This window comes from Ictalurus furcatus, chromosome 29 (assembly GCF_023375685.1).
Source record: "Ictalurus furcatus strain D&B chromosome 29, Billie_1.0, whole genome shotgun sequence".
Lineage (NCBI taxonomy): Eukaryota > Metazoa > Chordata > Actinopteri > Siluriformes > Ictaluridae > Ictalurus > Ictalurus furcatus.
This window is the reverse complement of record NC_071283.1, coordinates 1,671,199-1,686,078: the sequence shown is the minus strand read 5'-3', so window position 1 is coordinate 1,686,078 and position 14,880 is coordinate 1,671,199. Positions and strand designations below refer to the sequence as shown.

General features: G+C 43.8%; 1 protein-coding gene across 2 annotated transcripts in view; it reads right to left on the bottom strand.

Annotated features, from left to right (window-relative positions):
* The window catches only part of fat1a (FAT atypical cadherin 1a), a 77,995-nt gene that overhangs the window by 30,789 nt on the left and 32,326 nt on the right, over positions 1 to 14,880 (bottom strand). For both annotated transcript variants that reach the window (XM_053619546.1, XM_053619545.1), the window contains exons 5-7: positions 9,777 to 10,106; positions 8,918 to 9,128; positions 6,499 to 6,638 (exon numbers count right to left, since the gene is read on the bottom strand). In XM_053619546.1, coding sequence (XP_053475521.1) covers positions 6,499 to 6,638; positions 8,918 to 9,128; positions 9,777 to 10,106 — 681 coding nt within the window. The remainder of the gene's footprint in view (positions 1 to 6,498; positions 6,639 to 8,917; positions 9,129 to 9,776; positions 10,107 to 14,880) is intronic.

Genomic DNA, 14,880 nt, shown 5'->3' with positions numbered 1-14,880 from the left:
GAGAGAGAAAGACAGACAGACAGACAGACAGAGAGAGACGGGGGAAGGGTGGAGGAGTTTGTCTGGCTGCTCTCCTGTCTGTGAGGTACCCACAGTGGTATGCAGCACAGTGGAATGTGTGTGCGTGCGTGTGTGTGTGTGTGTGTGTGTGTGTGTGTGTGCATCGTTTCATCCCTGAGGACCATCATACTGAATCCAGAAAGAGAAATCCCTCCAGGGCACACACACACACACACACACACACACAAACACACTAACCTCCTAACCGCTGCATTAAAAGAATACTCCGGCATTTTTCAACCTGTTGTGTGTGTGTGTGTTGAGAAAAACGACACAGAACCTGTTTATGTCAAACTCGCTCACAATGCAAGCCTAAGTGCAGTCTAAGGACAGCTGACGAACTCCTTCAATAACGCATTCATGAAAAAATCTGAATTATTCATAAACTTTATACCAGGGGTTTGTAAACGAAGCTCTAAATCTGTGTAACGATTCCGTTCAGAGAAGGTTGAACTCTACGTTAAGGTTAGGATTAAGGTTATGCTAAGGTTAGCAGCATACACGAGTGGCATAGAAACTTAAGCAAAGTTACTAAAGGTAACCGGGACTACTTTTCAGTGTACTGCTAAAAACCCTACACAGCTTTGTTAAGACGTTCTCACACATTACTCGCAAAATTCTAATCGTGCTAAGCATCACTTCCTGGCTGGCGGACGTCCAGGTTAACGTTTGGGTATGTACAACGACAAGATCCTTAACAATCGTTAGCTTAATACAGAGCTTGTTAGCTAAGTAAAGCTGCACTGATTTCGCTGAGTCATGCTAGCTAGTAGCTAGCTTCTGTTCTGAGGTCCATGCTCATTGTCAGGGCTACTCGATATAGAATTATTACAATGTTAACAGGCTTTTAAATGACTAAACATCGCTTTGACATATTACTGTACATATCACTCTCTCGCTAATAACAGTGAAAACGTGTGTGAAGAGATGCTAGCAAAGAAACTAGCACCGCTTCGGTTAGATTAGACTTCATCCACTCGGCTTCACTGCTCCAGCGTAACTGCTGTACACGTGAGTTTGCGTTCTATTGTTGTGCATTGAAATGTTTCAAATGTTGACCAACCGTTAGACGTCCATTACACGTGAGTTTCAGGTCAACGGATTTAACGTGAAATTCTCAGAATAGGAAAAATAGCTTAAAAGCTATTCTCCCTGATGCAGTACAGAGAGTCTGGAAAATACAGGATTCCTTTAAAGGTTCAGCACACACACACACACACACACACACACCGTTTATGTCTCAGGACACTTAAAATAGAACCGTTAAGAGAGATATTCTCTTCCGCCACTGCTTTTATCTCCCGCTGGGAAAAAATGGCATTAAATTGATCGTAATCCACTCGCTGTCCCAGATCCTGTGCTTTAACGAGAAACAAAAAAAGACGACAAAAACAACAAAATCAGGGCAGTGCCGGGGTTCTGCCTTATCACAGGCAGAACATATAACCCAACGCCGTCGGTATGCGATGGGGGAAAAGCAGCCGGGGCGGAACACGGATTTGGAACCGAAGATGTGTTTACCGCTGGGACGAACAAAGACGTGTTAGACACACCGAAGACGCACAGCGCGAATTCCGACTTTAATCTGCTTATCTCGCTCTGTTTTTAGAAAAGAAACAATTCAAAGCGCATGACGTGAGATTTAGAGCACGAGGACGTTAAGAGCGTCTCCTAATCCTCCAGGTTCGACTTGTCACGCAGAAGAAAAACAGAAACTAGGCCTGAGGCAATCGTTTGTTTTTACAATATATCACGATATTCGGTACTTAATATTATCGTTCAGCTCGAGGCGGCACTTTTGCAGTGCCGATTGTGTCGCTAAAGCAAAATCTCTCTCATTATCTCAGAAACGGTGGGGGCTTTGGATTTATTGATCCATTTATTGATCAAAACAAACGTGGCCATGCTGGTCGATTGTGGAGGACGTACTAGCCTCGTGCAACACCATCGGCACTTGAGGCAAACTCAAGCAATTCAGGAGGGGGAAGTGAAACGTGATTGGGTGTGGTGGAGTGGGAGGTGAAACGTGATTGGGTGTGGTGGAGTGGGAGGTGAAACGTGATTGGGTGTGGTGTGGTAGAGTGGGAGGTGAAACGTGATTGGGTGTGGTAGAGTGGGAGGTGAAATGTGATTGGGTGTGGTGTGGTAGAGTGGGAGGTGAAAAGTGAGTGGGTGTGGTGGAGTGGAGTGGGAAGTGAAATGTGGTTGGGTGTGGTGGACTGGGAGGTGAAACGTGAGTGGGTGTGGTGGACTGGGAGGTGAAACGTGAGTGGGTGTGGTGTGGTAGAGTGGGAGGTGAAACGTGAGTGGGTGTGGTGGAGTGGGAGGTGAAACGTGAGTGGGTGTGGTGGAGTGGGAGGTGAAACGTGATTGGGTGTGGTGGAGTGGGAGGTGAAACGTGATTGGGTGTGGTGGAGTGGGAGGTGAAACGTGATTGGGTGTGGTGGAGTGGGAGGTGAAACGTGATTGGGTGTGTTGGACTGGGAGGTGAAACGTGATTGGGTGTGGTGGAGTGGGAGGTGAAACGTGATTGGGTGTGGTGGAGTGGGAGGTGAAACGTGATTGGGTGTGGTGGAGTGGGAGGTGAAACGTGATTGGGTGTGGTGGAGTGGGAGGTGAAACGTGATTGGGTGTGGTGGAGTGGGAGGTGAAACGTGATTGGGTGTGGTGGAGTGGGAGGTAAAACGTGATTGGGTGTGGTGGAGTAGGAGGTGAAACGTGATTGGGTGTGGTGGAGTGGGAGGTGAAATGTAAGTGGGTGTGGTGAGGGGAAGGGCGAGGTGAAATGTGACCATGTGGGGGAGGGGAACATGATTTTTACAGATTCCACAAACAAGGAAGTTTTATTTGCAAGTTGTCTTTAAACAGTAAACAAACCCAAATGGTGCACAAGGTTCTCACGTTATCTTGCACTATTTGAATAATATATATTGTGTATATATTGTTACATATATTCTAACAAAAACGTTGCACGCCTGCAGTTCTTATCAAGCCTTTATTTCCTCTCGTGTCTCCAGCCGCTGCTGCTCTTTATTAATGCAAGTGCAAATATTTGCAGAACACACCTGCTGAGCAGCTCGCGAGATATCAGGACGTGTTGACAGGGACATGAGGCGAGCACAAAAGACGCTAATGGGCCGGAGTGTTGAAAAGCAAGAGGTGACTGGAACAAAAAAAAAACCCAGAAAACTAAACCCATGAGCTGTCACAAACAAACACGTCAATCAATATCGGAAAGACAGCGTGACACCGACTTCCTGTCACTACATCAACGTGATGCGGATACGAGTGTGTGTGTGTGTGTGTGTGTGTGATAATAAACCGTCATATGGTGCACCTTTTCTGATTAGGTACGAATGTAAACTAAATTTCAGACTTGCCTCCGAGCTTTTTACGTAACAAACAACTCGTACGTACCATAATACAATTTGTACAGCTAGCTAGCTGACTAACCAACGGGAAGCATGAGGAATGTAGGATTTCCGTGGAATATTCCGTGAATGTTTGGGGAGCGTTTAAAGAACGATAGCGGAACGTTAGGAGACGAAACCGAGCGACGTTTGAGGAACCTTCGGGAGAACGTTAGCGCTTAAGTATACTGATGATGTATAGAAGAGATTTTTGAAGAAAATTTAAAGATCAGTTTTGGGGAATGTTGTGGGAATGTTAAAAAAAAACATTCAAGGAAAATTTCAGTATGTTTACAGAACACCGGGGAATGTTCACGGAACTCTGGGGCTACAAATTAGAGGTTGCTTGAGGAACGTTTGTGAGAAAGGTTTTAGGAACCGTTCGTGGAATATTGCGAGAAGTGAGAACGTGTAAAAGTCGCGAGTTTTCAATGGAATTTATGAAACACATTTTTGGAGAACGTTAAAGGAACAGTTTGGGAATGTTTCAGGAGAGCAAACGTCAGAAGGAATGTCTGAAGGAACATGTAGGAACATCTGGGTAATGAATTGAGGAATATTTAACAACTGATAATAATTGGGACACAAATGTCGGGAACGTTTAGGCAGATTATTTTGGCTTTGCCGAACTTTCTCCATCCAACACAAAGCCTAAGACAACGACAGTTCATCGCAATATGATCACGGTATGATATTCCGTCCATGCTGTGAATTCCTAGTTCAGACTCTCTGGGAATTTAATATCTTTGGCGTCTTTTGGAGAAAGTGGAGACGGACACAAAGCTCGAGGACCGGAGGACACGGTCTTACACAAGCAAGCGGCGGGACAGCTAAAGTCTACACGCTGTGTGTTTGTGTGTGTGTGATGACTGTAACTGATTTGGGGTGAAGGCTCCGAGTCTCCAACAATGCCTCTCAGATTAGCACGCCGGCACAGAGGAGACGCGCTAACAGACTGCAACGATGCGGCTAAATGTGTTATGTCACCGCCCCTGGCTCCTGATCACATGAAGTTGCTTTTGCACTCTCCACCAAAGCCAAAAACAAAACAGAAACTTTTTTTTTTTGCTAGCTAGCATTCTTCAGGTTCTCTAAAGGTAGGAAACAAGAAGATACACCAAAAGACAAACAGAAAGATATACTGATGGAGTGGTGGTGAAAAAGGCCGACAGAGAGAGAGAGAGAGAGAGAGAGAGAGAGAAATAGAGATAAAAGTTATTGGAGCAGAGAGCCAGACATCCTCCTCACATGCTCAAGGAATGAGACAACGGAAGAATCCAGAAGCCGAAGCCAAACCCCCCCCCAAAAAAAAACATCAGCCAATGTAGAGAACGTTAGGAGGACAACCTTTGGAGAACGTTTTAAGAAATCTTGGGAGAGCATTTAGAGAAAGGTTCCGTGTTCGAAAAAGTCTTTAAGGAACATTTGGAAGAACGTTAAAGGAACGTTTGCGGTGAGTTAGGAGAATATTTAGGGAACGTTGAGAATCTTAAAAGGATGATTGAAGGATGTTTTTGGAGAATGTTAGAAGAACCATTAACTAATATTTTGGGGGACGCTAGCATTGTTTAGATCCACGTACAGTACAGTATTTTCATGCGAATTTTGGGATATCGCATTGAAATGTATTATTTAAAAAAAAAAACGCTGGATGGAAACACCAGATGCGAATAAAATCTACGAACTTACACGCATAAACTACGATGGAAACACACTCCTCAATGCGCATCAATAATCATGGATCATGTGACTCAACAAATCATGTGATCAGATAACTGGCTCAGAACAGTCAAAATGGCGGAAAAACGGTGCTTCATTCGCGAATGATCGATGCGATATTCCAATTTTTCGCATACACGTTAAAGCCGCAACTTGGATGGAAACGCGGCTAACGTTTGGAGAATTGCGATCTGACCTGAGGAAGACTTCAAAAGATTTCAGGTACATTTCTGACACCGTTCCCATTTACAGAAAAAAAATATTTCGGAAGTATATCGGAATATCGGGAGAACAAGCTGAGGAACATTTGAAGGAAACGCTTCAGGCTTCAGGATAATGCTAGGGGAATGTTTTCAAGGAAACGTTTAGAAAACCATTTGTGAGAAAACTGAAAGAGTATTTAAGGAATGTTTTGGGAATGTTAGGAGCACGTGAAGAAAACAGTAGAAGGAATGTTTATATTTAAGGAGGTTTTCGGTATGTTTATGGTACACTTAGGAACATCTGGTCTGGTGAATAAATTGAGGAATAATTGAGAAAGTACAGATCGTTTGTGGAAAAAAAACAAAGGGGGAACAAATCAGAAACATTTCAGGAACGTTACGAGGACGTCTGTGCCGCATTCAAACGCTCGGGGAACCTATAAAGGATTTAGTTGGAGAACTAACATTTGGAGAACTAACAGGGGAACGGTTTGGGGAACGGCTTTAGAGAACATTCATGTTTAAGGATGATGCTTAGGGAATGATTTGTAAAGCATTTTTGGACACAATTAAAAGAACAGCTTGGGAACGTCGGGAGAACGCCAAGAAAACATTAGAATTGATGTTTTGGGGAATATCACTTACGGGATATTTAAGGAACACTTGTGGAATTTGTCCGGGAATGCTTGAGGAACGTTTGTGGAATAATGCAAGAATGTTGGAAGAGCTGTTTTTATGGAATTTTCAGGGAGCAAGCTGAATGTTTGTGTAAAGACTTGTACAGAATGAACATTTTGGGAACGTTAGGAGAACGTCTGGAAACCATATCCCGCTCTGCTGAAGCTAGTCTAATCCTGGCGTCAGGCCCAATCCGTGTGGCTATGTGAGGAATTTCTGAGCTCTGGAATCACCTGACCACTGTCTCAGCACACACACACACACACACACACACACACACACACACACACACACACAACACACACACACAGGCTGATTCTGAAGAATCCAGTCTGCCTTTCAGCGTCGTTAAACATTCACAACACGGCTCCAACACAAACACACACACGCACAGCCGCTCCCTCTGCATAAACACCAGTTCCTCTCACCTGTGTGCTGACGGTGTTTGTGCCGTCCGTAGCCTCCAGCGTCAGGTTGTAGTTGGATTTGTGCTCGGCGTCCAGCGGCCGCGCCACCATCAGCGTCCCGCTCGCTTTTCCCACATCGAAACGGCTGTCCGAGTTCCCACCTGTACGGAAAACCAGAGAAGAACCTTCAAACTAACCCTTAAGCTTATCTGTACAACCTAATCACAAGAACTTCTTCTTCTGAATGGAAGACTCATCAGAAGGTTCGAACCCGTATCCATCCACAGAATTTTAACCACGATTTGATTGTTAATACCGTATTTAACACCAGGGCGTGATGGTGTTCAGATGCCACAGATCCCACAGCAGCACGTGCACGTTAACATGTAATTAAACGTTCAAAGAGATAGAGTAATTAGAAAAACTCCGCGCAGAGGATTTACCTTCCGAAGAGCGCAGATAACAAAACACATTAGGAAATCACAACGAGGCTGCAAAGGGTTCTGGGAAAAGCAGCGATGGATCGCTTCTCCAGACCCGGATTAAGCCCGGATTCTGATGGGGATTGATTTTCTTTTGGGAATTTCCCAGTTTAGTTCAACACCTAAACCTTGGGCTTTATCCACGTGTGATGTGTGACGATGGTGGAAGGAAATTACACGTACAGGAAATAAAACACTATAGAACTTAGTAAAACAAACAAACAAACAAACAAATAGAAATATAATATACGAATACACACACCAATATACAACAGTACAATGGAGATGAATTCAGAAGAGCATGCGCCTTTTGCAATGAAAACACTCGGCTATACGTTTGCTACTGCACTTAGCCTAGCTAAAATTGCTTTTTCACTCAGGTTCGGTTAGCATAAGCAAACGTTACACACATGTGCTATTAGTTTCCATAAATTCCGCATGTTTGTCTTTGAGAAAGACAATCAATTACCTCCTCACGCACTGGGAAGTCCTTTCGTGTGACTTAAAACACGGCTAAGAATTTAAAAGCCGTTAAGCCGTTAAAACACGGCTAAGAATGATCATACAGATTAGCATGCTAGTTTGTCTGCCTAAACCTCTTCTCAGTGCACAAACCAATAACGACATAAATAACCTGAGCACCCGAGGTGACATTTTTGAGAATACTCCAAAAGTTTCCAACTGTGTTTTGTTGATAAGCTTTGAATTCATTATAAATAGATAAAAGTAGCTGTATTCAGCAATGCGTAGCTAGCTAGCTAACTTCCTGCTAGTGTTACACAAATTCGATCTCATTTCAAACTCATTCTTCTAACGCTTAAGTAAACAGCAGTAAATTATAGCAGCTAATGGTTTCGCTTAACAGACCCGAACAATCAAAAAAATTTTCAGGCATGGCTAACTATTCTAACGTTGTTGCTAGCTGTCGTAAATGTTGCATCTGCAACGTGTAGCATGAGAAACAGGAAAGAAAACGTCAAAAGAAGTAGACCAGCTTCACTCTACCCTTAATTAGCTACATTTTAGAGCAGAGAACGCCAGAAACTACTGTCCTTTCTGCTTCTAGAGGAGGTTTAAGTGAGTAAAACTGTGAGCCATGTTGCTTTTATTCATGTTGCATTCACTGTTAGAGATGTTAGCGTCTTCGCAGTGAGTGCTCACTTAAAGGAACGTTTTTAGAGGATATATCGATATACTCATTCATTCATAATTCACAAAAGAACACTCCAGGAGGTTAAGTAGCTGAACTGTTTTTTTTTATGCTAATGCTTTTATGCCCCGGTGGAACCTTCTGGGAGATAATGTGCGCACCATGTCGTATTTTAGAAGCACAATGGGAACAAATGACTATAGAGCGAAGTTTAAAACACAGTAAAATATATAGAATTGTTTCCAAGTCCAAGACAGTTTGGTGATACTGTACGTGAGGGAGTAAAGCACTTCGGGGCGTGCTGTTAGAGGAAAATGATCGACGACGGAGCGGTGCGACGAAGCTGTTATGAAGATAAAAGGGCTAAGCTGAGTCTAGCGCATCATCTAGTCCAAACGTAGCATTTTCATTGCTTTGTCTTGACTTTGAGACACACAGGACAGCACAACACCTTTTTAATTAAAGCCAATCACAGATCCCGTGGAGATCTGCGATGGATACCTTCTGCCGTGCAGTTCAGGTCGCACGCAGCTTGTACGACGTGAAACGCCTCGCTGGGCTCGGCGTTTTCTTCCAAGCAGAAGAGAGAAACGAGAAGGAGAGGAGGTATAGGAGGAGCATAAAAAGAGAGAACAGATTGTCAGTTGGTTAGAAAAGATCAATGAGACGAAGAGAAAAAAAAGGGGTGAGTAGGTTTAAGTTTAAGCGAGATGCTCGTGCTACAAGAGACTCGTTCGCAGAAATCGAAGCTATGTGTTAGGACAGCTTTGAAGCGTAACGTACTTCGAGAACTTCGTCGTGTCTGTACCTGTGATATCAAACCAGACGGGTGTGTCCGTGTTCTCCATGGTGATAACCCCGACCATGTGGGAGACAGGGTCGCTCTCCATGACGCTGAAGGAAAACATGCTCTCGTCGAAGGCCAGCGGCGTGGCACTCGGCTCCGGCTTGGGGATCCACTCGATGTGCAGACGGCAAGTCGAGGATTTCTGGGGCCGGCCGTTATCCACCGCCTTGATCTGCAAACATTTCGGAACGGTTCAGCGTCAAATTCATTAACTCGTTTATTATTTACGTTTGTCAAGGTTTCCAAGAAGTATATGCCAATCGGCTGTAACACAGTACTTCGAATACTGCAGAGGAAGGTGCCTATGTAAGCATTTGGGCAAGAATTTGGGCATGCCATCATACAGCACCCCTGGAGCAGAGAGGGTTAAGGGCCTTGCTCAAGGGGCCAACAGTGGCAGCTTGGCGGTGCTAGGGCTTTAACCCCCGACCGTCCGATCAGTAACCCAGAGCCTTAACCGTCAAGCCACTACTGCCCCTGGAAGTGAAGTGCTTGGACCCCTTTGATAAGCACGGTTCAATTACAGTCCCAATTCTTTACAAAAAATTTGGTGGACAAGACTACCTGGAATGTTTTGTACAAAATGACTTTGATTGCCAGTTAGTACAGTACCTGTAATCATCATCAAATCATCACATTATCCAGTCCTACATGGTAAGGAAACATATCAAATACTGGCAGAGACGCGCTTATCCAATACCAAGTATGTGTGAACCTACATCCCGGTTTCCGTCTGGTCCAAACGCTACACTAACAGTTAACACAACGGAAAGCACTTCTTGACAGATGCAAAGTTTTCAGACAACACGTTAGGTCTCACCGTGAGGATGTCGTATTCACCAGCCGAGGAGAACTTCTTAGACGACACAAAGCCAGTTTTGGGTTCGATGAAGAACTTTCCCTGCTCGTCTCCGTCCTCGATGCTGTAGGAGATCTCGGCATTGGAGCCGTGGTCACGGTCCGAAGCGATGACTCGGTACACTGGCTCTCGGCGTGTCGAACGCTCCTTCTCGACCTTCTCCCGCTCTGGCAGCTTGATTTTGTAGACCTTTTCCATGAAGACGGGCCGGTTGTCGTTTTCGTCTAACACCTGTACGATTACGCGTACCGTGGTGGAGCGGGCCGGTACGCCCTGATCCGTCACCGTGATCTGTCAAGGAAGAAGACGAAGGGGAAGGTTAAAACTAGAACGTCGAGAGGAAACCATTGGACTTATTGGCGGTATCCTATATTTTTGTTTCCCAAGGTACAAATGGTCCCTTCATGGATCGAGACTTTGTTGCAGTGAAGGGTCTTAATGCTCCACGTTGGGAGTGCCAGGCTTGGTCAACAGATCTGAGGGGAGAGGTCTGTCAAAAAAAGCGGTGTCCTAAACCCCCCATGAAAGGTACAAATACAAATGCACCCTTGAGATACAACAGTTGTCTTTAGATCTGATTTCAAAAGTTAGTCCTAACTATATCTTCCCCCTATCTAATGGTACAAGGTACCCTTGATAAGGGCACACACATTGAAAGGTACACTTCCCTTTTTATCTGATCCTGTACAAGTCTTCCTGCTCGTCTAGTGTAAGTTTCATACCTCCACATGATTAGAACAGATATATGATATGAACGGATGATATTTTGATGGTTCCATTATTACCACATCACTACACTCCATACCCGGTTCTGTGACTTGTTCACGGGCCAATTCAGCACCCGGTAATTGGACAGGTCCTCAAGTCCCTGTCCATCGAGAACTGGTGAAACATGAACAATTCTCAGTAATGGACTCGGACTTCCAGCCCTTAATGTGTAATTCTGCCAAAATGGGCTTTTTTTTTTTTGGGTGCGTTTGATCCCTCTCGTGTCAAATAACCCCCAAAACCCAGAAGACATCTAGTGTCAAATTGGACATTTCCAATTAGAGAGGAAACAAGATCAGGGAGCAGCAAATTGTGAAAGTGAGCGACGGGACAATAATAGACTGTCTGCGCGATGACGGTCTCGAGAGGAGCAGCCGATTGAAAACGTTTGTGAAACGTCCGTGGTCGGAATCGATCTGACACACACACACACACACACACCCACACACACACACGCACATAAAAAACCCCCTCACTTGCTCAGCTTCTCTTGACGAAGCTTTCGCTAATTCAACTGGCTGCCAAAATGGAAGCAATGCCCCGGGTGATTAGCTGTCAGATATTTTACAGAGACACACGGCTACAATAAGTGAGACCCCGAGGTAGGTGAGATGAAAAAGCTGTTATGCACTTCAGAGCATCAGAGTGACAGCTCCTTCTCTACTGCCTCGTCCCGCGAGAGCGTACTAATACCTAAGAGAAAAATCGAGAGAGAAAAAACCCAGTACACGATGCAAACTAATTGGACCCCGTTGAATGATGTTTTCTTAAAAATAACAGGTGTTTATGTGCTGTTTTCGGGGGTTCGAGGATGAATTACTCCAACGTTCCCAAAGACACGATGTACATAAGGTAATGTAAAGCAACTCCATGGTTAAAAATGTATTATTATTATTATTATTATTATTATTATTATTATTATTATTAGGGAATGGATTAGTATTTCCCAAGTCCACGGGAACATCAAATTCCTCCGGAGCGAAAAAACTGAATAAAATCCAAAACAGCCGAGCATCGCAAAGCGCCGAACCGAACAGGATGCAGAGTTACAGAAGTACAAAACTTTTCTTTCTTTTTTTTTTTTTTTTTTGGTCAGCATGACTAAAACCGACTGAAAACTATTTTTATAACTATGCGTCCTATTAAATTCGGCTTTTTGCAGCGCTCGGCTATTTTGGATTTTATTACATTTCGGAGTTAGTTTTTGTTGTCCTCAGCACTTTAAAAAACAAAAACAAAGACTTAACGACCGTCCGAAAGTCGTAGCGCGTATTAACACTTACAGATGCGTGCTTATATATCGGTGTGGCAACCTCGTTAGACGTGTTAGACGTCGAGAGACGAGAACAATGAAATTAGCGTTCGGGATAGTCATATTTATAGGTTCTGTCGCATTTTAAATACTGTGTTCTTGCTTATTAACTGAATAAAAATATATAATTAATGTTTTCGGGGGGGGGGCTTTTATATAATGGGCTGTGAATCCTTTGGACTTTACTCATAAACCTACTAAACATATCTTTATGTGAAGGGACAATGTTCAGATTTGTGCGGTTTCTGAAAATAACCATTTGGTCTGGCGTAATGGAGGGACCTGGGCATAAACAGTCTGCAGAAACACACACACACACACACACACACACACACATACCCATGCACACTTTTTCTTGCTAATACAACATCTCAGTTAGAGAACGAGCCCCTGGAGCAGTCAACAAAAAAAAACACAAACGGAGAACTGGAAGTCCAAACACGGCCATTTCGGCGTGTGTAAGCAGCTCCTCCATCAGGCTCGTCACACACCGTTTGGTTCGGAAGGTGATTAACGCCGTAATGTGCCGTCGTCTTCCAAATCTGTTGTTTTCCAAGCTGAACACGATTAATTAATCTGGTTATTTTCAACTATATTAATTAACCAAGTTACTTCTAACCATCCAGTGTGTGTGTGTGTGTGTGTGTGTGTGTGTGTGTGTGTGTGTGGGGAGTTCACCAGCTCAGTCAATCCCGCTTTTATGGAAACGCAGCTCCAGATCCGTAATTACAGCGAGACAAAACATCAATTATACAAAAACAAATTTCAGAACACAGACTCGCTCCAATTAGTCCGACGCTGGAGGAGGATGAGGGAGGATGGTAGAACTGATTATTACCGAGATGTGTGTATGAGTATGAGACACCGCGTAGAGACAAAACATCCCACTATCAGCGCCAGATCTGACCCAGAATGTACAGCACTTAGAGAGAGCGAGAGAGAAAAATGTTATCTGATAAAATGCCTGGAAAAAAAATCCGATCTTGTCAAAGCCTGCAACGAGACGCCGGTCCGATCCGAGCAGGCAGGAATGCGAACGTCTCTTCCAAGAATTTTAACTGATGAGTCAGATCTGGGAAAACACGAATTAAAGCGGAACGCTGTGTGGAAAGCTGGGACTCGGTTATAAACATATATACCGTAACATTTCCGTCTAAGGCGCCTCGGCGTGTTACAGAGTGCTTATTAAAACCTGATTTTCCCCCACGTTAATTTAGTCCTTTCCCATCTGCTGCATAAATGTGCTACAGCACGAACGCTCCTTATTTGGGAGGGTCCTTTTTTTTTTATCCTTTCACAATTTTTCACTATTAATGTGCCAGATGGTCAGGAGGAAAATTATTATTATGTGCTAAAACCAGAAAAATAGGCCATAAAAAATAGGTTTGGTTATTACAGAGCAGAAAATGTGATAATTTGATAATTATGTATCATTGAGTTGTTTTTTGTTGCCTCATTATCATTTGAGGAATTATCATTTTCGTGTGTGTGTGTTTTTTTTTTTCATAATCATCTACGCCTCGCTCTTGCACGTAAGGACGAGTGAAATGATCGTATAATCGGTATCACGATACGCGATATCGTAATCCCTGCGAGCTTCCTGAGAACAGGAGTCTGTCAGTGACGCGAAGTGGGCGGGGCTAGCGATGCGACAAAGTGGAGTCGAAATTGAAATCGATGCAAATTAAATAATGCAAATACTAATGGGAAGAGAGTAACACTCTTTTCTGCGAATCGGATCATTTGACTCGGTGCACCTATAAGAGTCGACTCTTTCAGCTCCTAAACGACTCCTTCGCCGTTTTGGAGGAAGCTTTGTCGTGTCGATGTAAATGATGAAGTAGGGGACACAAGGGCACGTGCTTCAGCACTCTATCTAAACATGGTTTCCAAACAGGACTCAGAAGTAGGGGGGAAAAAAAACCCCGATTCACTATAAAATTCTAAATGACTCACGCGAACGATTCATCAAATCAGATTTATAATCAGGAAATGAAATTACTTTACGGTTTACGGGCTTTTTCCTTTTTTTCAATCGGCTTTCATTTAGACATGTGCACGCACACACACACACACACACACACACACGCACACACACACACACACACACAATAACCTTTCAGGCGTCTACCCCCTCCCTCTTTTTCCGCCCCCTGGAGGGACGGACGTCAATAAAGGACTTCCTGATGTCAAACCCTAAGCAAACACTAAACACTGAGCAGGTCACACCGATATAATCACACTGACCACCAGAGAGAGAGAGAGAGAGAGAGAGAGAGAGAGAGAGAAAGGAGTGGGGTGAACTCAATTAAAGGAAAGAAAGGAAGGAAGGAAGGAAGTCCACTGGTTTTCTATCTCTCTTTTATCAGTCCATCAGTGAGTGTGACATCTAGCCAAATTAACACACACACACACACACACACACCACTTCACTGACACTCACACACACTCAGAGAGAGAAACAGACACACAGAGTTAGAGGGAGAGAGAGAGAGAGTCAGACATAGAGATATAGAAAGAGAGAAAGAGAGAGAGAGACAGAAAGAGTGACAAAGAAAAAGAGAGAAAGACAGAAAGAGAAAGAGAGACAAAGAAAAACAAAAAGAGAGAGACAAAGACAGATAGAAAGAGAAAAAGAGAGAGAAAAAGAGAGAGAGAGAAAGACAGACAGAAAGAGAAAGAGATACAGAGAAAGAGCGACAGAGAAAAAAAGACAGAAAGAGAAAGAGACAGAGGAAAAGAAAAAGAGAGAGAGAGAAAGACAGACAGAAAAAGGGAGAGAAAGAGAGAGAGAGAAAGAAAGACAGAAAAAGAGAGAGAAAAAGAGAGAGAGAGAGAGAGAAAGACAGCGAGAAAGAGAAACAGAGGGAAGAGAGAGAGAGAGAGAGAGAGAGAAAGACAGCGAGAAAGAGAAACAGAGGGAAGAGAGAGAGAGAGAGAGAGAGAGAGAGAGAGAGAGAGAGAGAGAGAGAGAAATAACTCAAT